At 41.7% G+C, this 22203-nt stretch overlaps 2 protein-coding genes across 3 annotated transcripts; both read left to right on the top strand.

Moving 5' to 3' along the window:
• The first annotated feature begins 1012 nt into the window (after nucleotides 1–1012).
• On the top strand, nucleotides 1013–10516 carry LOC124273194 (ankyrin repeat, PH and SEC7 domain containing protein secG-like). 2 transcript variants are annotated; one of them, XR_006897572.1, is made up of 3 exons: nucleotides 1013–1298; nucleotides 6527–8528; nucleotides 8644–10516. XR_006897572.1 is itself a non-coding variant. In XM_046708413.1 (2 exons), the coding sequence occupies exon 2, from the start codon at nucleotides 6642–6644 to the stop codon at nucleotides 7611–7613; it is 972 nt and encodes a 323-aa protein (XP_046564369.1). In that variant the 5' UTR covers nucleotides 1013–1298; nucleotides 6527–6641; the 3' UTR covers nucleotides 7614–10516. The 2 variants fall into 2 exon arrangements, 1 of the variants encoding a protein (XP_046564369.1); XM_046708413.1 differs by having other exon boundaries at nucleotides 6527–10516.
• A 127-nt stretch (nucleotides 10517–10643) lies between these two features.
• Nucleotides 10644–20984, top strand: LOC124273187 (putative serine protease F56F10.1). Its single transcript, XM_046708404.1, has 8 exons — nucleotides 10644–10943; nucleotides 13246–13424; nucleotides 14741–14877; nucleotides 16262–16357; nucleotides 17128–17260; nucleotides 17632–17743; nucleotides 18409–18539; nucleotides 20732–20984. The coding sequence occupies exons 1-8, from the start codon at nucleotides 10746–10748 to the stop codon at nucleotides 20982–20984; spliced, it is 1239 nt and encodes a 412-aa protein (XP_046564360.1). The 5' UTR covers nucleotides 10644–10745.
• The last annotated feature ends 1219 nt before the right edge of the window (nucleotides 20985–22203 follow it).

Below are 22203 nucleotides of genomic sequence, written 5' to 3'. Positions count from 1 at the left end.
ATTATCACCCCTGTATCCCCAACCTTTCGACTCACTTAACATTATCATCCCTGTATCCCCTACCTTTCGACTCCCTTAACATTATCACCCCTGTATCCCCTACCTTTCGACTCACTTAATATTATCACCCCTGTATCCCCAACCTTTCGACTCCTTAACATTATCACCCTGTATCCCCTAACCTTTCGACTCACTTAACATTATCACCCTGTATCCCCAACCTTTCGACTTACTTAACATTATCACCCCTGTATCCCCAACCTTTCGACTCCTTAACATTATCACCCCTGTATCCCCTAACCTTTCGACTCACTTAACATTATCATCCCTGTATCCCCTACCTTTCGACTCCTTAACATTATCACCCCTGTATCCCTTAACCTTTCGACTCACTTAACATTATCACCCCTGTATCCCCAACCTTTCGACTCACTTAACATTATCACCCCTGTATCCCCAACCTTTCGATCAACTCATCATTATCCAGTGAGTAATTGTATTGATTGATATAATCAGATATGTCATTTTATACTATCGTCCAGAAGAAGGTAGACACTAGACAATTGGGTTTGATACAGCAATAATAGAGGTAATCAAAACGTTGTCTGAAAAACTTCATACCTAATGTTCCAAAACAAACAATAATGATAACATTATTCATCACCGATTCTTTTTTGTTACATATTTTGCAAAAATTAAACAAGTACATACTGGAGTCTGTATTTGTGTATTTTTATTGACATACGCTTATCAAACCACACTATGAGAATAACATTTGTGTGCAGATACGAATGCAGATACAAATACACCTATCAACATAATCAACTCCCCAGATCGTTGATCTTGCTGCCATATATCATATCCAGACTGGATAGATGACGTTAACATTACACTATCTCTACCTGTTGTCCCACCATGTCCCCACACCTCCCTACATACTGAAGCCCCTGCGTTGTATCATGCTGCATTACTCAAGTGTGTGCTCACAATAGACAGGCCTTTATACGTGCCTACAGCTATCTTGTCATTGTGTAGATATACGGCTTCCATTGACAGCATGGAATGTAACCGGTTTGGTGATTACACACAATACTGCGCCATGTTGTAAAGAGTATGACAGGCCGTTACAGAAAACATCTATTCAGCATTCATAGCGTATGGGAACCCTATTGACCCAGCGGCGACTGTCACGGTATGATTGTTATCATGTGTATGCTGTAGTCGACGCAAGTCGCCTCGCTGATGTCTGTCGATGTCAACTCGCCACAGACTGACTTCTACTGTCACTAGCTTCACAGGTATGTTGGTTAGTGTATGTAGTTTGGTACGTGTGTTAATGCTGTGTGAGGGAGTGAGGCACGCTTATCTAAAAGGCAGCTTGGCTAGACTGAGATCTCCAATATACGTGGGAGAAACAGATGGTTGTTTTAATGTCCGCAGGGTAAGTATATGTGACGTGTTTCTGTGCTTGTATGTTGAGGAAAGGCAGCGTTTGTGAAGGGTTGTTGAGTGTGTGTTTATCGTGTGTGTGCACATGATCAGTGCCATGGACAGAAGGGGGACGTTTTTGTGGGTGTCCACAGTCCAGAGTGATGGTAGTACCACATTTGGCCGACCTGTTTTAATTCTGGATATGCTTCGAAATCCGCTGTGAAACCATGATCACTCACTTGGAACAGACTGACCTCTTTCAGCAACAGGTAGCGTCAAGCACGGTGGTGTGTAGATGAGGCGACATGTGAAATAGCTTCGTGTGTGTGTGTGTGTGTGTGTGTGTGTGTGTGTGTGTCTTTCAGCAACAGGTAACGTCAAGCACGGTGGTGTGTAGATGAGGCGACATGTGGAATAGCTTCGTGTGTGTGTGTGTGTGTGTGTGTGTGTGTGTGTGTCTTTCAGCAACAGGTAACGTCAAGCATGGTGGTGTGTGTAGATGAGGCGACATGTGGAATAGCTTCGTGTGTGTGTGTGTGTGGAATAGTGTGTGTGTCATCAACAGGTAACGTCAAGCACGGTGATGTGTAGATGAGGCGACATGTGGAATAGCTTCGTGTGTGTGTGTGTGTGTCTTTCAGCAACAGGTAACGTCAAGCATGGTGGCGTGTAGAATAGCTTCGTGTGTGTGTGTGTGTGTGTGTGTGTGTGTGTCTTGCAGCAATATTTACAAACGCCAAGCATGGTGGTGTGTGTGTGTGTGTGTCTTTCAGCAACAGGTAACGTCAAGCACGGTGGTGTGTAGATGAGGCGACATGTGGAATAGCTTCGTGTGTGTGTGTGTGTGTCTTTCAGCAACAGGTAACGTCAAGCATGGTGGTGTGTAGATGAGGCGACATGTGGAATAGCTTCGTGTGTGTGTGTGTGTAGCTTCGTGTGTGTGTGTGTGTGTGTGTGTGTGTGTGTCAACAGGTAACGTCAAGCACAGTGATGTGTAGATGAGGCGACATGTGGAATAGCTTCGTGTGTGTGTGTGTGTGTGTGTGTGTGTGTGTGCATGTGTGTGTGATGTGTGTGCTTCTTTCAGCAACAGGTAACGTCAAGCATGGTGGCGTGTAGATGAGGCGACATGTGGAATAGCTTCGTGTGTGTGCGTGTGTGTGTGTGTGTCTTTCAGCAACAGGTAACGTCAAGCACAGTGGTGTGTAGATGAGGCGACATGTGGAATAGCTTCGTGTGTGTGTGTGTGTGTGTGTGTGTGTGATCAACAGGTAACGTCAAGCACAGTGGTGTGTAGATGAGGCGACATGTGAAATAGCTTCGTGTGTGTGTGTGTGTGTGTGTGTGTGTGTTTATCAACAGGTAACGTCAAGCACAGTGGTGTGTAGATGAGGCGACATGTGGAATAGCTTCGTGTGTGTGTGTGTGTGTGCGTGTAGTGTGTATGTGTCTGTCTTTCAGCAACAGGTAACGTCAAGCACGGTGGTGTGTAGATGAGGCAACATGTGGAATAGCTTCGTGTGTGTGTGTGTGTGTGTGTCTTTCAGCAACAGGTAACGTCAAGCATGGTGGCGTGTAGAATAGCTTCGCTGTGTGTGTGTGTGTGTGTGTGTGTGTGTGTGTGTGTGTGTCTTGCAGCAATATTTACAAACGCCAAGCATGGTGGTGAGGTGGAGCGTCATGTGGAATAACTTCGTTTGTGTGTGCGTGCGTGTGTGTGCGTGCGTGTGTGTGTGTGTGTGTGTGTGTGTGTGTGTGTGTGTGTGTGTGTGTTTAGTCTAGTTCAATTGTGCTAGCCCACTCTACTTACACACACGATACTGAGCCGCCCAGTATGCGAAGCCCGGTTGTATGCGAAGCCGAAGGGGGGTTAGAGCCTTACTGAAGGGAATCAATAAGTATCAAACTATGTCGTGTTCTGGTGTGACACAACCGGGAATCGAACAACGACCTTTTTCTCCCTGTGCTGACGCTCCACACGACTACGAACAAATCACATGTAAAATCAGCACTTTTTGTAAGGGAACAATCGTAAGGAGTCCCTCCTGCAAAATGATGGCATGTGTTTAAATAATTATGATTTTCGACCTTCTATACGCTAACATGTTGCACAGTATGCCATTGCAGAAAGCATTAAGTACACCAACACATGTATAAAGAAACTGCAGGCCCATATAATCTGAAAATCAACATCCATATCTTAGAGACGTGTGACAGCCCAGAACCTTACCGAGTTCCACCCAGGAGGAAATACTCCCCTTGCCAGCACTACGCCAAAAGGAAAGTCACCCTCCTTCCTTAATGACGGAGGTACCTATCTTCAGCTGACGTTGTGATGCGTGGACGTCCACTTCTTGGTCTGTCTACGGTGACCCCAGTCTGTCTGTAGGACTGAATAAGTCTTATAACCGTGATACGGTGGCATCTGAAGGCGCTGGCAACCGCATTGTATGTCGACCCCATCTGCACCATCCCAATGGCTCTTTCTCACTCTGCAGCTTTTAATGGTAGCATATATCTCGTAGTTGTTTATCATATCATGCATGATAGTCTCTCTTTATACCCTATAGAATCATTCTACACGTGAAATGGATGAAAATACTGCTTGTATATTGCTACGTTTTGGCGATTGATGTTGCTATGTATAAACAGAAAATTGAAAAATGTTACTTTGCAAGCAAATATGTTAACAAATATAATTTTTGATGTGCCGAAACACTTTTTCACAGAATCAAAGACACGTTTTACTTGTTTTCACTAATGCAAATCAGCAGAAAATGATTTAAAGACTGAAATCATAGGAATGATTTTTACAATTTTACACACTCTACAACAGTTGTATCTTGTTTTAATAGTAGAAAAATGGTAACTTTAAATAGTTTACTTTGTCTCAAAGCAGACTTTTATTTCATCCTTTCGTTTGGACATCTAAATCACTGTTATTGGTTTGTTTCGGCATGGTCGAAAATAGGACAATTTAACTATTCTGAAAAAGATGCATTTCCCCTTAATATGAATACATTGGAGAATTTGTTTTTGTGATTTGAATAAAACTGGGTTGTTAAGCTTTCTTGTCAACTAAAACCTTCTAATATATCTTTGATAGTTTTAAGTAATTCGTAAAGGAAGAAGGGTAAAGTTTCTTTTGGCGTTAGTGTATAGCTTCTGCCCTCGCTAGTGATCCCTAACGTGTTATCTGGAATACCTATCTGCTTACCGCACCGGGGTGACAAGCCACGAGAATACGCATTTGTTGTAATTGAGCCCAAGTATAAGAAATCAATAACTTGATCATGAGAAATCTGCGAATGATAGGTGGCCGCGTGGTTTAGGTATGCGAGAGTGTCACTTGACGTACATACAAGAGTTTGCCTTTGATAGTCACGCACAAGTGTCTCAAGGTCACACAGACTCTTAGACGTTTGAACGGTAACGATATATGCAACTGCATTAATTTCATGACGTACGGTTGAACGGTAACGATATATGCAACTGCATTTCATGACGTACGGTTGAACGGTAACGATATATGCAGCTGTATTTCATGACGTACGGTTGAACGATAACGATATATGCAACTGCATTTCATGACGTACGGTTGAACGGTAACGATATATGCAACTGCATAAATTTCATGACGTATGGTTGAACGGTAACGATATATGCAACTGCATTTCATGACGTACGGTTGAACGGTAACGATATATGCAACAGCCTCTCATGACGTACGGTTGAACGGTAACGATATATGCAGCTGTATTTCATGACGTACGGTTGAACGATAACGATATATGCAACTGCATTTCATGACGTACGGTTGAACGGTAACGATATATGCAACTGCATTAATTTCATGACGTACGGTTGAACGGTAACGATATATGCAACAGCATCTCATGACGTACGGTTGAACGGTAACGATATATGCAACTGCATTTCATGACGTACGGTTGAACGTACGGTTGAACGGTAACGATATATGCAACTGCATTTCATGACGTACGGTTGAACGGTAACGATATATGCAACAGCCTCTCATGACGTACGGTTGAACGGTAACGATATATGCAGCTGTATTTCATGACGTACGGTTGAACGGTAACGATATATGCAACTGCATGTCATGACGTACGGTTGAACGGTAACGATATATGCAACTGCATTAATTTCATGACGTACGGTTGAACGGTAACGATATATGCAACTGTATTTCATGACGTACGGTTGAACGGTAACGATATATGCAACAGCCTCTCATGAGGTACGGTTGAACGGTAACGTAAAATGCAACAGCCTCTCATGACGTAGGGCTACGCGTGTAGCGTAAAATGCAACAGGATAACATGACGAACGGATGTAAGTCCCATTTCATTCAAAGGATTCTTCATACCACGTGTGTTTAATCGTAGAATGTGTGTTATTTTAAAGTATAGCTAATTTGACTACAATCGCCAATGGCTGAAGAGATGATGTAAATCAAGCTAGGATTGATGCTGGTAGCAAAGGTACTGTAAGTCCCCATGGTCCCTAGTATGGTGATCGGCCGTCTGTTGTTGGCGATCTAAAGCAACTTTTTTATATTGTATTATCTTTCATAGTTAAGATATTTTAGATTTTCCTAGTTTTACGATTATATCTGTGTTATTCTAGCTATTTTTACTTTCTTTCGCCGACAGGTTTTTATAATGACTTATTATGACATTATAACTTGTTAATGGTCAAGATATGGCTGAAATATTGCCGATGTGACTTAAAATCTTCACTCATTTACTCACTCTCTCATGACGTACGGTTAATTGTGTAACATTATATGCAGCTGCGTTTCATGACGTACGATTAAACATACAACGTGATATTCTACAGCATATCATGACGTACGATTAAACATACAACGTGATATTCTACAGCATATCATGACGTACGATTAAATATACAACGTGATATTCTACAGCATATCATGACGTACGATTAAACATACAACGTGATATTCAACAGCATATCATGACATATGGTACAAACTGTAACGTTAGATGTAACAGCGTTCGATGACGTGAATGTACAATAAAACGATACCCCAATAACACTGTATTTCCAGATTCCAGAAGCAGGGCCAACAACCCAGTGTGCACAGAAACCGACATTTACAGAACAACAAAAGAAGTTGGTAACTGAAAAAGAACAGAAGTAAAAAGAGGTGGAAAGGTTGTGCTATGATGTATAAAAATAAAGGTGACTCGCCTCTTCACATAGCAGCCGAGTTTGGGTCGGAATATAACGTTGAGCTCTTGTTGGAATCTCGAGCCAATGTGAACTCTCAGAACATCCAGGGTGACACTCCACTCCACAAGGCAGCAGGAAGGAGATCTGTGGACTGCGTGGAGCTGCTTCTTGAGGCTGGAGCTGATGCTAATCTCAAGAACAATGCTGGTGACACACCACTCCACATAGCTGGCGAGAGAGGCTCCGTACAATCATTAAGACTGTTATTAAAGTTCGGAGCCTATGTGAACGATCGAAACAGAGTAGGAAACACAGCCCTTCACCGAGCTGCTAAAAGACGGTCAGTAGAATATGTAAACGTACTGTTAGCAGCGGGAGCTAGTCGGTACCTGAGGAACATGGCAGGCGACACAGCTTTCCATGCAGCATCCGAGATGGGAGTTTCAGAGAGTGTGGCTGCATTGATGAAGGATATGGTTGATGTTAACATACAGAATGCGATAGGTAACACCCCACTCCATAAAGCCGCTGGTAGGGGTCATTGCAGTTGTGTTGGTGAATTGTTGAAGGCTGATGCTGATGTGAACATCCAGAACAGAAGGGGTTCAACAGCGCTTCACAGAGCCGGGAGAACCTCCTACGAGAGTCTCAAGCAGATGTTGGAACAAGGTATCGATAACAGTAGCATGTTTCTCCCAGATGAGAATGGTTGGGATGGGAGTTCTAGGATGTGGGTAGATGTAAACGTACAGGACAATAGAGGCGACACGCCCCTACACAGAGCAGCAGAGTATGGCTCTACGGAAAACGTTGAGCTTCTGCTGAATGCTGGGGCGGATCTTCGAGTGAAGAACAAGAGAGGAGACACACCTCTGCACAAAGCCACGTACAGGGGACATAAGAACTGTGTTAACGTCTTGTTGAACACTTTAAAGCCAAAGGAATCTGCAAGTTCTTTTTAACCTGATACTGTGAAAAATAGTAAAATCGGGGACATACTTTGAGTACTGCTCTTGGTGATATGAGTTGCATGGATGTCCCGTCACTGACGACTGAAAACTGTAAATGCTCCATACATAACGGTGGTATTGATTTGTGACAAGGTGGGATTGAAATTGATTAACAGCTGTTGTTGCTACTGTTGCTGATATCGATGCACACCTGATGCTGATATTGATGCATGGCTGGAGAAAACATAACAGTTTGGCTGGTATTCATTTATGGGTAACTTTAATGTTGAAACTCCGGTGATGATAGTGATGTCCAGTTAAGGTTGATAGTGACGAGTGGTTCACCTTGATGGCAGTGGATGTTATTGACACAGAACTAATAATGATACTGATATTGGACTAAGGTTGATATTGATTTACAACTGATGTTGTTGCTGATTTGGCTATAGCTAACATTGAGGCATGGCCAAAGCTGATATTGATGCAAGGTTAAAGCTGATATCAATGCAATTGTAAGCTGATATCGACGCGAAGACAAGGCTGCATCAACTGATGCATGGCTAAAGCTGACATCTATGCAAGGCTAAAGCTTATATCGATGCAATTATAAAGCTGATATTGAGGCAATTATAAAGCTGATATTGAGGCAATGCTAAAGCTGATATTGAGGCAATGCTAAAGCTGATATTGAGGCAAGGCTAAGGTTAATATTGAGGCAAGGCTGAAGCTGATATTGATGTAAGGCTGAAGCTGATATGGATGTAAGGCTAAGGTTGATATCGATGCAAGGCTAGAGCTGATATTGATGCAAGGCTAAAGCTGATATGGACGCAAGTCTAAAGCTGATATTGAGGCAAGACTAAGGTTGATATTGAGGCAAGGCTAAAGCTGATATCGATGCAAAGCTAAAGCTGATATTGATGCAAGGTTAAAGCTGATATTGAGACAAGGCTAGAGCTGATATCGATACAAGGCTAAGGTTGATATCGATGCAAGGCTGAAGCTGATATTGATGCAGGGCTAGAGCTGATATTGACGCAAGGCTAAAGCTGATATTGAGACAAGGCTAAAGCTTATGTCGAGTCATAACGCTGACATTGGTGGCTGGAGGGGAAGTATATAAATGGCAAATAAGTACGTGATGGGCACTAAGCCTGTTCTAAATGGTCTCTATGTTGCTTTTGAAGTCGAAACAACAATGATTGCAATGCTTTAATGATAGCAATGCTTTATTGATTGCAATGCTTTAATGATAGCAATGCTTTTAAAGATTACATAATTCTGACATGATGAAAGACGCTCTTAACATGCTGACGCTTATAGTAATAAATGCATAAGACACTGTACAGCTTATAGCAATACATATACAAGACACTGTACATCATGATTAAAATGTGTATACACTTTTCAACACCTTAAGAAGAGGAGAAAGAGGCAGGTCCTACGCCATAGAGATTCCAGCGTCAGCAACAAAAGCTGGTCGTAAGAGGAGACATAAAGAATCGGGTGTTTGCCTGTTGGTTATTTGGTTGGCTTTCTTCGTATCCGGAGACGGGAATCGTTGTTCGCTATATCCCTGGATTTTCAGGTTCAAACTCATGTATTGACCGCCTTGTCACAGCTAGCATAGATTTGAGTAGGCGCTGAACAGAAAATAAACAAAAAAATTCCATGTTCTTTACTGAAAAATGCTTATATTTCTGCAAGCGCACATTTTGAATTTATTAGTCTCTCGTATACAAATAACATACATTACTCATTTCGAAAAATAAAAGAAAGTGTTTTACAGCGGAAGGACGATACCATTAAAGGAAAAATAAATCATAAAGACACGTTTTAATGTGGAATCGTTCTGCTGTGAAACCTTGTGCCAACGTCTATGTGTATCGAGGGAGGATCAATAAGCAGAAACATACTGCCTGAAGTTGAACTGGGGATCATCCATCCATCCGTCCATCCATCCATTCATTCATTCATGCATGCCTGTGTTCAAGAATATCTACACAATGTTTGACTGAATTATAAACATATATTTTTTTAAAACAAGAGCCACAAGTAAACGCCAATGATGACATCGTAACTAATGTCTCCTAATGGACCCAAAAGGCAGAATTTGAAAAGGGGAACCCCTATTTCATACATGGGTACCATGTGTGAAGGACATTTCTGGTGTCTCTCCGAATTCAATGAAAAACATATTTTGTAAAATGTAAACGTTTCATGTTGATATCTGTATGTTAATAATAGGTCATGTGCCCTCATGGTGCTGATGAATATTTTTCTGAACAAATGCCCTCGAGAAGCAATAATGTATTGTCCTAAATAATTTGTATCCATTTAATTAGATAACGACTACACGGATAAAACAGTCGTTGCTATATGTGACCCCGCTTATTCTGTGTCAGCGTACAACACGGCGTGGAACAATGGCCATGCTATCAACCTTTGTTTTGCCAGAAACAAGCATGCGTTTTACAGCCCAGCTGAAAGACAGATATGGCATCACTGTGAAATCTTATCATGTCCCTTTCGGCTACTATAAAGTCATTACCAGACTGACATCTAGTCTCTGAAATGAACATATTTACACAGTTCCTAAGTTATAATCATAAAATCTAATAAAAAGGATCCCAGAAACCTTCTACATTTTCAGAGGCTGAAACTACTGTGGTTATCTAGACTTGCACGGGCTCTCTTGGAAATATTTGTTTCAGGGTATGTATGACAGACTACGCCATTATCTATACGGTAGAATGTAGCATGTTACATATGCGACGGGTGAAAAACGTTTTAAGAAACTCTCAAGCCTTCCGGCGTCTTACTGTACGTCATAAAGACACGTACCATGTTTGTCAGTTCTGAAGTTTCTATACTGTATAGTATTTTATGAATAAAGCATCTTTGTTTCAACCATTCAGGAATGTGATGTTGCCCTGAACAGAACGACTCACTGTGTCGATGCGTTTATCATTTAAGATCAACATGCCGTAACTAGGTCGGTAGACAGCAATCATCTAAAGTAAATACAAGCTATGACCTTCCGTACACACACCTCTGTTCCCGTCTACGTGTATATTTTCTAACGTTCGTATCTCGGTAGCCACATATACTGCAATTGCACTTCGAGATATTGGGAGTGAGAGAATGGAACATGGCAATTTTATTTTTGTGGTTTGGAGTTATATTTTCCTATCAGCGTATGAAGTAGATGCTCTGGGGTCCCTGAATTCCACCGGGCCACCATGGGATCCTCCATCACCGCCTCCAACCATATCTTCTGAACACTGGTTCCACCAGAAGCTGGACCACTTTAATGTTGTCGACAGTCGATACTGGAAACAGGTAGGAGCTTGTCAGTTCAGGTAGTCATTTTGACAGGAATGAGCTATAGGTTGCGACAGGCCTTGGGAGTGGTTTTAATTTTATGAGCAATTTCAACTTCTGAACTTATTCACGTCGGTCATTCCTGTCCCTGGGTCCGCCAAATCAACAATTCTCCAAGGCTGCATATCACTGCTGTAAGCTGCATATCTGTGCTGTAAGCTGTATATCTGTGCTGTAAGCTGTATATATCTGTGCTCTTAGCTGTATATATGTGATGTAAGCAGTATATCTGTGCTGTAAGTTGTATATGCGTGCTGTAAGCTGTATATCTGTAATGTAAGCTGTATATATGTGCTGTAAGTTGTATATCTGTGATGTAAGCTGTATATATGTGCTGTAAGCTGTATATATGTGCTGTAAGCTGTATATATGTGCTGTTAGCTGTACATATGTGATGTAAGCAGTATATATGTGCTGTTAGCTGTATATATGTGCTGTAAGCTGTATATCTGTGCTGTAAGCAGTATATCTGTGCTGTTAGCTGTATATATGTGCTGTAAGCTTATATATGGGAAGTAAGCTGTATACATGTGCTCTTAGCTGTATATATGTATATGTTGTAAGCTGTATATCTGTGATGTAAGCTGTATATCTGTGCTGTGAGCTGTATATATGTTCTGTAGGCAGTATATCTGTGCTGTAAGCTGTATATGTGTGCCGTAGGCTGTATATCTGTGCTGTAAGCCGTATATATGTGCTGTAAGCTGTATATCTGTGCTGTAAGCTGCATAACTGTGCTGTAAGCTGTATATCTGTGCTGTAAGCTGTATATATGTGTGCTGTTAGCTGTGTATATGTGATGTAAGCTGTATATGTGCTGTAAGCTATATATATGTGATGTAAACAGTATATATGTGCTGTAAGCTGCATATCTGTGATGTAAGCAGTATATCTATGCTGTAAGCTGTATATCTGTGCTGTAAGCTATATATCTGTGCTGTAAGCTATATATCTGTGCTGTAAGCTGTAAATATGTGTGCTGTAGGCTGTATATATATGTGCTGTAAGCTGTATATCTGTGCTGTAAGCAGTATATCTGTGATGTAAGCTGTATATATGTGCACTTAGCTGTATATCTTTGCTGTAAGCTGTATATACGTGCTCTTAGCTGTATATCTGTGCTGTTAGCTGTTTATGTGTGCCGTAAGCTGTATATCTGTGCTGTTAGCTGTATATATGTGATGTAAGCAGTATATCTGTGATGTAAGATGTATATATGTGCTATAAGCTGTATATCTTTGCTGTAAGCTGTATATATGTGCTCTTAGCTGTTTATCTGTGCTGTACGCTGTATATATGTGCTCTTAGCTGTTTATCTGTGCTGTACGCTGTATATCTGTGCTGTAAGCTGTATATCTGTGCTGTAAGCAGTATATATGTGATGTAAGCTGTATATCTGTGATGTAAGCTGTATATCTGTGATGTAAGCTGTGTATCGGTGCTGTAATCTGTACATCTGTGCTGTAAGCAGTATATCTGTGATGTAAGCTGTATATCTGTGCTGTAAGCTGTATATATGTGTGCTGTAAGCTGTATATCTGTGCTGTAAGCTGTATATCTATACTGTAAGCTGTATATATGTGTAGAAAGTAAATATCCGTGCTGTAAGCTGTATATCTTTGCCATAAGCTGTATATCTCTGCTGTAAGCTGTATATCTGTTCTTAAAGCTGTGTATCCGTACTATAAGCTGTATATCTGCTGTACGCTAATTATCTGTGTTGTAAGGAGTCAGATACTGTAATATATAGATCTGAACCGTAAGCTGTATATCGGTGCTAAAAGCTGTAAACTGTGTTTTAAGCTTAATTTCAGTGCTGTAAGGTGTATGCATGTGCTATAAGCTATATATCTGTGTTGTAAGCTGTAAATCTATGCTATAAGCTGTATATCTGTGCTATAAGCTGTACATCTGTTCTTAAAGCTGTGTATTTGTGCTGTAAGCTATATATCTGTGCTGTAAGCTATATATATGTGTTGTAAGCTGTAAATCTATGCCATAAGCTGTATATCGTTGCTATAAGCTGTATAACTGTTCTTAAAGCTGTGTATCCGTACTATAAGCTGTATATCTGCTGTACGCTAATTATCTGTGTACTGTAATATAGATCTGAACCGTAAGCTGTATATCGGTGCTAAAAGCTGTAAACTGTGATGTAAGCTGTATGCATGTGCTCTACGCTGTATATCTGTGCTGTATCAGTGCGAAAAGATGTTTCCGTGCTTACACTCCCCACATTTCACATCCCTGCATGTTTCAGAGATACTACGTCTTTGACAAGTTCTACAAGCCAGGCGGTCCAGCCTTCCTGACCATAGGGGGAGAGGGTGCCCTGGGGGTGTTCGTGCAGGAGGGGGCCTGGATGGATTACCTTCAGTCATACCATGCTATTGGCTTTGCTGTGGAACATCGATATTATGGAGACAGTCGCCCCACATCGTCAGTATCTGTCATTAATTGATGGTATTTCTCTTTGTGGGGAATGCAGGCTTGATTAGATCCAGGGCAACCTGTGCTGATTGTTTATGACGACTTATGGCAGTTCAGTCTTCTTGATGGACCCGTGAAGATGCGGGTTAGAATATATCTTACTAACCCATGGCCTACATTTCAATATGGAAATGATACCCTGAGTTATTGGGGATGAAAAAGCTGTCGGCCATGAGGACCTGCAGAAAACAAACGTTGTGGGTCCGAGTGGTTTTCAGTCGGCTTTGGGCCTAAGGGCCGACGTTAATTTCGAACGCTGTTCCGGTCGCAAAATCATAACTATTGCTATTATTATTATGGCTGTTCTGTTCTAATTCGTCTTCTTGCTATTATGTTACAGCCGTGATATTGCTGGGATATTGCTAAAGGTGGCGTGAAACTAAACTCATTCACTACTCGTATATTAAAGGTGACATGGAGGGGTCATAATTTCAACGTGGTTGAGATAATGTATGGTCGCATTTTTGCATTGTCGTGCTTCAGTAAACATTGACTCGTTTCTCGGCGTTAATGGATTCCATAGTAAAACTGCATTTAATACTACTTTGGAGTAAAATGAGTTGAATTCTGCATTGGTATGATCGATGAAGCCGGTAGCTTCAGTTACTATGAATTGATACAAAGTGGGTTACATAAACAATACAATTCATTAACTTGAAGGAGTAAAACATCGAGTATAGCAAACAAAAGAATTGTTGACTAAGTACTACACACATTATCAACAGACACCATTTCACGAATGGTTCCTGGGTATTTGACCTCGTTTTGACACCCACTACATAGTCCCCGCCACAAACAAGACCTAGTGTAGTATTCCTTTACATTACATTCTTTTAGCGGTAACGCGGGACTGCTAACACTAGGACAATGTCAAAATCTGGAACAAAACCGACAATGGGTACCAGGCAGTGGAGCGTAAAACTCCCTGTGAGGAGAGGATGACTTCTAGACAGATTCAGATAATATACAATACCGGATAGAAGTATACACCCAGTGATGATGGTGGCTTTAATTGAACTAAGCAACAAATTGTTGTTCCAGGTGATATAACCATATATGGGTATTGCAGGTGCGTTTCGATCTAATTTTGGCGTGTTTTGGAGATTCTTATGATGGAAACGTTTTGAATTGTTTATTACAATTTTGGGATGAAGTCAAATTTTCAGGTGTATACCTTCTGTTGCCCTGGAGTTTACATCTAGCGCGTTTTAGATTTATAGGATTGGGTGCTGGGTATGTTTAGTGTGTTTACTGTGTGTTGGCAGCGACCTGAGGACAAGTAACCTTCAGTATCTGACTGTAGAACAAGCCTTGGAAGACGTCGCCAATTTCATAGTAGTAGCGACCAAGGAGCACAATCTCTCTGACACAAAGTGGGTCACATTCGGAGGGTCTTATGCAGGTAAAGTCAATACACAGGCGATGGTTTGCAGGAACACCAGAAATGGGCAGTATCTTTGTATCCAGGTGAGAATCGAACCCTGACCATCAGCATAAAAAGTAACACATAGACTGCATGGCTGCCCTACCACCCGCCAGTTTGAGTGAGTAACAGAGCACATTTTTTTCATCTGATCTAATTTCCCTGTTTGTAAAGTTCATTTGAACTAATGGTTGATCGCATGGACGTCACCCCACACCAACGGGGCACGTCGGGGTACGATGTCATTGAAGCAACATAATCACCTGACCAGCCAGTCAATCCACTTTACTCATTCTTTGAGACCGGTACAATTCACTAAGTGCCAACACTAACCAGTAATCCGGTGATGGGTAATCGGCATTCGTGATCATACTCAAAACATCAAAGTAAAAATTCTCGCGGTGAGATGTCCTGCTGATTTTAGGGCAGTTGGGAAGCGTCGTGGTGAAAGCGTCCGATTCCCCACACGGATACAATGTGTGAAGCCTATTTCTGGTGTACCCTGCCGTGAAATAATGCTGAAAACTGCGTAAAACGAAACAAACTCAATCACATTCACTGCTAAAGCAGCATAAAACAATACTCACTCGTGTTAAATTTAGGTACACTTAAATACACGTTATAAGTACACCGCAAGTGACATCAGGACGAGGAATGGTTATCAACGCAGAATGAGTACCGTTCGGTTGAGGTCACCTTGGGTTCAATGTCACGTTCAAAATATTTGCAAGACGTACGACGTTCATGCATTGTATCTGTGGCCGACGCGGTGTCATCGATACCCCATTCTGTGTAGGTCGAACATGCATTGTTTTATACCCTAAACCCCCTCAGTGCCAACAAGTACGACCTTATTTTGGTATAATGTCGTCAGTGGAATTTACCACCGACCTTCCGAAGACACCTGTCCTGTAATTCATATTAGTGCGAGAGGCAGCTTCCAAAGCGTTATTTATAGTCTAGTTTGGTAACACTGAACATAATGACTCAACTGACAACACTGAATGACGTCATCTTCGATTGCTAAAACGTGTCAGCACATAACCGATTTCGGTTTATGTATTTTAATTTTAGTATGTCACATTCTAAACAAAATCATGATACAATTACAGTTATAAATCTACTTAAGTCTGTTTAAAAGGAAATTAGAGAAAGAGTTGCTTAGATCTTCCCCTTGGGTGTACAACTTGACTGACGCAATCTGCGGCTTGAAACACCATTCACTCATTAGTAACCGTTTTAGCCATATGCTTGCCCCTATGATGGTGTGGTCTATTTTTGATGTATATGGATAAACGTAAAGCCCGTCATGTCCCTTGCTGCTTGTAGAATGATGCTTATATCACCTTATCTTTGGTTACAGGCTTGTTGTCCGCCTATGTACGCTACAAGTTCCCTCATCTGGTTGCCGGGGCAATAGCATCCAGCGCACCAGTTGCTCTCTCTGCGTTTGCCCCTGGTAAGATTACTGTTTACAAAAGCAAACAAAGCAGGATGAGGTCATCCACACATAGCCTGTGTCCACCACATTATATTCATGTCCACCACCGTTTGTTCATGTCCAACATGGGGCGGTGGGGTAGCCTAATGGTTAAAGCGTTGGCTCGTCACGCCGAAGACCCGGGTTCGAATCCCCACATGGGTACAATGTGTGAAGCCCATTTCTGGTGTCCCCCGCCGTGATGTTGCTGGAATATTGCTAAAAGCGGCGTAAAACCAAACTCAGTCAGTCATGTCTAACACAGATTGGTCGTGTGTACATGCTCACATCATTTACACACTGTATGTTTAAGTTCATCTCAACTGCTATTAATGTTCACAAGAACAGGTACCGATATACAACACATATACAGACCGTCAAGGTTCAGTAAGCCAGTTTACGTCCTACACAGACACTTCTTGTCCAAACCAGCACGCTCAAGTCAACCAAAGCCAGGTCATGTCCAACAGAACAGTTCAAAGACACGTAGAACACAGTTGATGAACAAACGAGCAAGTTCAAGTCCAACACAACTATCCTATCAGTTACAGCAAATATATACATGTTCCCCACATCTGGCTCTAATCCATATGGAACACAACTAATCCATGCTTACCACAACAGATGCATTTGGATACGAGGTGCTGAGAATTGCTCGCCTTAGACGTCTATTCCTTGACTATTATTCTATATTTGTCATTATTAAAGGGGAATTTAAGGATTGAATACCATCACCTTGTCATTCGCAGAATTCTTAGTAAGTATTGGCGAATCTCTCCGCTCTGTGCCCGGATGTTACCAGGCAGTAGCTGATGCATTTAGTGATGCTAGGCAGCATCTCAAGGATGACGCCGGAGTCCAACACCTGCAGTCACTCTTCAGGTGAGACGTCATCCCATTTAGTATCCTATGTATTTGCTTGTTCCAATCATATATTATTCACACAGTCAGGAATACCGTAGCTATATCCAGGCGATTCTGTCAATACTGGAACCATGGTCAGTAAAACCAGTGGTTGATAGTAGCACCACTCTGATGGGGTACACGCGCACTGATTGTGGCGTGTTTGTTATTTGGATTTGTTATTTGGATTCATTCATTCATTCATTCATTCATTCATTCATTCATTCATTCATTCATTCATTCATTCATTCATTCATTCATTCATTCATTCATTCATTCATTCATTCATTTATTCATTGGTGGTCACTCACTTAATGTAAACTCAATCTTGTCCTGTCTGCTGTTTCCAGGTTGTGTGCTTTTGATCGCACAAACAAGCTCGATGTGGAGAACATGATGAATGGACTGCTGTCTCCAATCATTAACACAGCACAGTACAGTAACGATAATATGGGGTACTTGGTAAGTATGCAGTGCACATGTTGTAATTCAGTACATTAAAACCAGGCGGTGGTGGTTGGTTGCCCTGAAGGGTGTTGTTTGAGGGACACGTTATTTGTCGCACCAACATCCCCCCATGCTGAGTATCTCTGATGTTTCTTGCTCCACCCCGAACGGAGAAGTTAATCAATGTTGTTTCGACCCTCAACATATTCATTTTTTGTTTATTTTTTACACATTTTTGTTGGGAGGGGTAAAATCTGAGAGGTGATTTTCTCGAACCCCCCACCCCCACACCCCCACCACTACCAATTTCAACAACACTTGGAATATCCAGAGAACATCCGAAAATACAACAGCAAGCCCAATGTTTCTTGTGGAGCTTGATATACGTAAAATGTGCACCGTAGCATATCCGTCAAAGAGGCACACATGTGTGAATAATATACAACCCGCCATGTGCGATGAAGGTTGCTGATAACACCGACAGTGTGACCATAAAAAAATCAGACAACATCACTCTCTTTGCATTCACATGGTTGAATAGTTTACGATTACAACTAAAAAGAATCACATCAAAGCTCATCAACTCGAAACGCTCCTCAGAAACAGAAGTGCGCATTCCGAAGCAAAATATCCAATATAGTCTTGTATAAAGTGTATAGCTGTTTGCATGTGTGTTGTAGACAGATCGACAACTCTCTGTATCGTCCATGTGTCGGGTGATGACAGACACAAGCAGGGAAACTCCCCCTATCCCGCCTGGCGGACTATCACGCAATCGTCTACAACAACTATACAAACCTCAGAGATCCTTGTGATAACGTGACCTTCACCTTCTTGGTAAATAACGCCAAGAACGTCACGTACAAAGGCGGAGACATCGCTCTCGGTAATAACTTATTGTTCTTTTCCGTTCCCCAGGGGTTACACTATATAATAAGTAATCATACCTATTCTTGCGTGTTCTTACAAATACAGCGGGCGACAGGCCTGTTTGATATAACTTCCATCCACGTGTGACGTCGAATTCCAAGAGTGGCTTCTCTGTGGAAACGACCTAAGGTCAGATGATGGCGGAATACCTGTCTGATTTTCATTCATTGATAAGCTTAGGCAACTTCAATTACGTCTGCATTGCTTTAGAGAGTTTAAATGTTCTATGGATTTAGTGTGTGACATTCCATCCGTGATAATCCACAGATATGGCTGACACCAGGTAAGCAGTAAGTAGCAAGCATCTAGCCGGAAGACGTCATGTATGACATTTGGCTATGGTATAAACGTCCCACTGTGGTCACCCATTTGATGCTATACTTGTGCGTCGCTAGGGTATGCAAAACAGAATTGTGCACACGTGGTTTCAGTGATGTTTAGTACTCAGGTCAAGGGTATTAGGTTCTATATACCGGGGTTCTAATTTTTACGTATTTACGCAATTCATTTGACACCCTATCACGGATAACCACCATAGGACGTTTGTATTAGTATTTAATTCAGTTTGTCAACTAGATTAACTTGATAACATCGTATTATCCGAAATCACCAAATATTATCGTTTCAAAATCTGGAAGGTAAACAATTGACGTTAAAGATAGATTTCTTGCAGGACGTCAGTGGATGTATCAAATGTGCACTCAGCTTGGTGTCTTCATCACATCAACGGCTGATAATCAGCCGTTTGGAAACGTCGTTAGTGAAGAGTAAGTTGTCATCCAGGTGTTTTGTTGTTGTTTAACGCTGCAGCCCTTGTTACGACACGAATGCTGTGATGATAGGTAATCTACACACACTACCTACTGTATTTACACACTCCGAGTCCACCCTGATTGTTAGTGGTTGACCCTCAAAGGGAGTTTAAGTATTGTCAAATTATTGTCCCCCTGAGAAGGTACGTAAGTCCCAAAGCATTCAATGAAAAATTAAACCTACTATTATTTTTATTCATAGTATATGTGTTCTTTTAATTCTTGGCTAGATTATCTTAAATTGATAATAGCCGAAGGAATAGTGTAAATCCAGCTAGGATCCATGCAGGAAGCAAATGCACTGTAGTCCCCATGGTCCCTAGTATGGTCATCTACCCATCTACCCTCAGTTGCTCTATAGCCTGTTTTTATGTTGTATTGTTATCTATAGTTAAACTGTTTTAGATTTAATTACTAGTTGTAAATTCATATCCACCCTTACAGTAAACAAGAGATCAAAACTTCAACTGATGTTTTAGTTGGTCTTTACGATTTTTGTAATAAATGTATTTTGTTTAATCTGCGGAATGGGTTTTTCACTTATATAGTACTAGAATATATGCAGCTCTCGTCGTTAACAAACAATTGCCATATTTCGTGATTTGATTACAAAAGTGACTTTTTGACAATTTTAGGTCACATAGATTTATTCGAAATACAATATGCTGATCTGCATTGTACGATAACAGTTTGTTTCGTAGTGTATTACGATGTTTTGTAGTGTGTGTGAACATCTGCAAACCATATTGACATTTCTACCCACCTGGCAGATTTAAGAGCGGATGAAAGAGATATGATGAACTCCCCTTGAACAGTGCTTCAGTTTGTCACGGCCCCCATCATTAACTGGGGATGTAACTTGAGTGATGCAGGTGCAAGATGGTGACCACTTCGATCTTGTGCGAGGTTTCATAGAAAACATTGGATACTGGCACGCTCAAGGGACGTCACCCATGAAGATCCGGGTTTGGTTTTCAGCAACCCATGCCTGTCAGGATCTGTCATCGCATCCAAATTGGGTAGACGATGCTCATAATGTTGATCACTAGATTGTCTGGTCCAGACTCGATTATGTACAGATCGCCGCCATATAGCTGGAATATTGCTGAGTACGGCCTTAAACTACAAACAAACAAAAGAGACGGCGCTCGAATTGCAACGCTAAAGCCTCCTGGATCTCTATCCCTCTTCTGCATCAGATGTTGACGAAGCCAATATGATTTAGAAAATAATTTCACACTGTGCATCTCTTACATTACAGTTATGTTGTGCGAGTCTGCCAAGCTTACTTTGGTCCAGCATTTAACGTGACCCAGCTGACCAGGGGCGTGCAGCAGATGTTGATGGACTATGGAGGCCTGGGGATTCAGGCCACCAACGTGGTGTACACACACGGGTCCTATGATCCATGGCACAAGTACGGTTTCAGCACGGATCCAAACCCAAAATCCCCTGTGATCATCATACAGGGTACGTCATTAGCATTTCACACAGTCACCGTCATCATCACATGAGTTACATCATCAGGATTTCCCATAGACTGCGTAATTAGTATACCGCGTACGTCATTACATTCTCCAATTACGTAAAATACATATGGTACAAAAGTATAAACTCGTGTACATGTTTCCTAATTTAGTTAGGTTACACACGGTACCCCATGACATTAATCACTCACTCACACATTGACTGTTAAAGGGGTTGGACATGTCGCGGATCTATTCAAGTCTTCACCCAAGGATAATGTCCATCTGAAGGAAGCACGAAACCAGATCCGGCGTCTCATTGGACAATGGATACTGTCTAATAATGGCCCTATCGTTGGATGATGCTCCACAAGGACTGCTCAATAAATATAGCGTGATATAAGATAGAAACCAATAGAGAAACAATACTGCATGTCATGCTTTTAATCAATAAAATAATCGTCTGTAAATAATCGAGTCTAGACCAAACAATCCAGTGATCAACATCATAAGCATCGTTCAACGCAATTGGGATACGATGACATGTGCCAACCAGCGAGCCTGGCCACCCTATTCCACTATGAAAAATCAGTGACTAAGTTTAGCCTGACGTCTGTCACTGCTTAGTAATACTATTAATTGACGCCTAAATTAAATCCTTTTTTGATTTCCAAGACTATCCAGTATATACGTGGAGACGTTAAGAACGTTTCATGTCTTAGAGGTGGCCATCTCCTTGTTGAGTGTGCAAGGAGACATCAATCAGCTAATGGTTTACTGCAGCATCACTTGGAAAATATCACTCAAACACTCAACTTTTGTAGTGGAATTGTTCGATACAGAGCCCGTTGTTTATCAGATATGTCAGTTGAACAAATAGTTGCTGAACTGGCAGATCGAAATCGCACTTCTAGCAAGCGCTTCACTGTGAAGAAGCAGGACGGTAGAACAGTAGCAACGCTTAATTTACTGTTTACTTTTTCAATGATCACAGTTCCTAAGTCAATAGGCACCCGTGAAGAGCCACCTCCTCGTGGTGGGTGCTGGGTAACGCTAAGAGCTCTTCAACCCCCCGTGTGGACCCGGGGGCATAGTGGTCCACAGCACCCCATTGCTGTAAGACCGAATTGGGCAACCTGTTTGCCGTTGGTTGCGCCCCTGTGTTGGTGGAGGACGGGAGACTGGTGGTTGAGGGCACTGGTCCCAGGAATAGCGTTCCTTTTGCCCAACACACCACTTCGCCCCTTACTTCACCTAGACGGGTGGT

This window comes from Haliotis rubra, unplaced genomic scaffold (assembly GCF_003918875.1).
Source record: "Haliotis rubra isolate DU_JTF1 unplaced genomic scaffold, ASM391887v1 Scf1779, whole genome shotgun sequence".
NCBI lineage: Eukaryota > Metazoa > Mollusca > Gastropoda > Lepetellida > Haliotidae > Haliotis > Haliotis rubra.
Note: the sequence above shows the minus strand (reverse complement) of the source record. Positions and strands in the feature narration are given on the sequence as shown.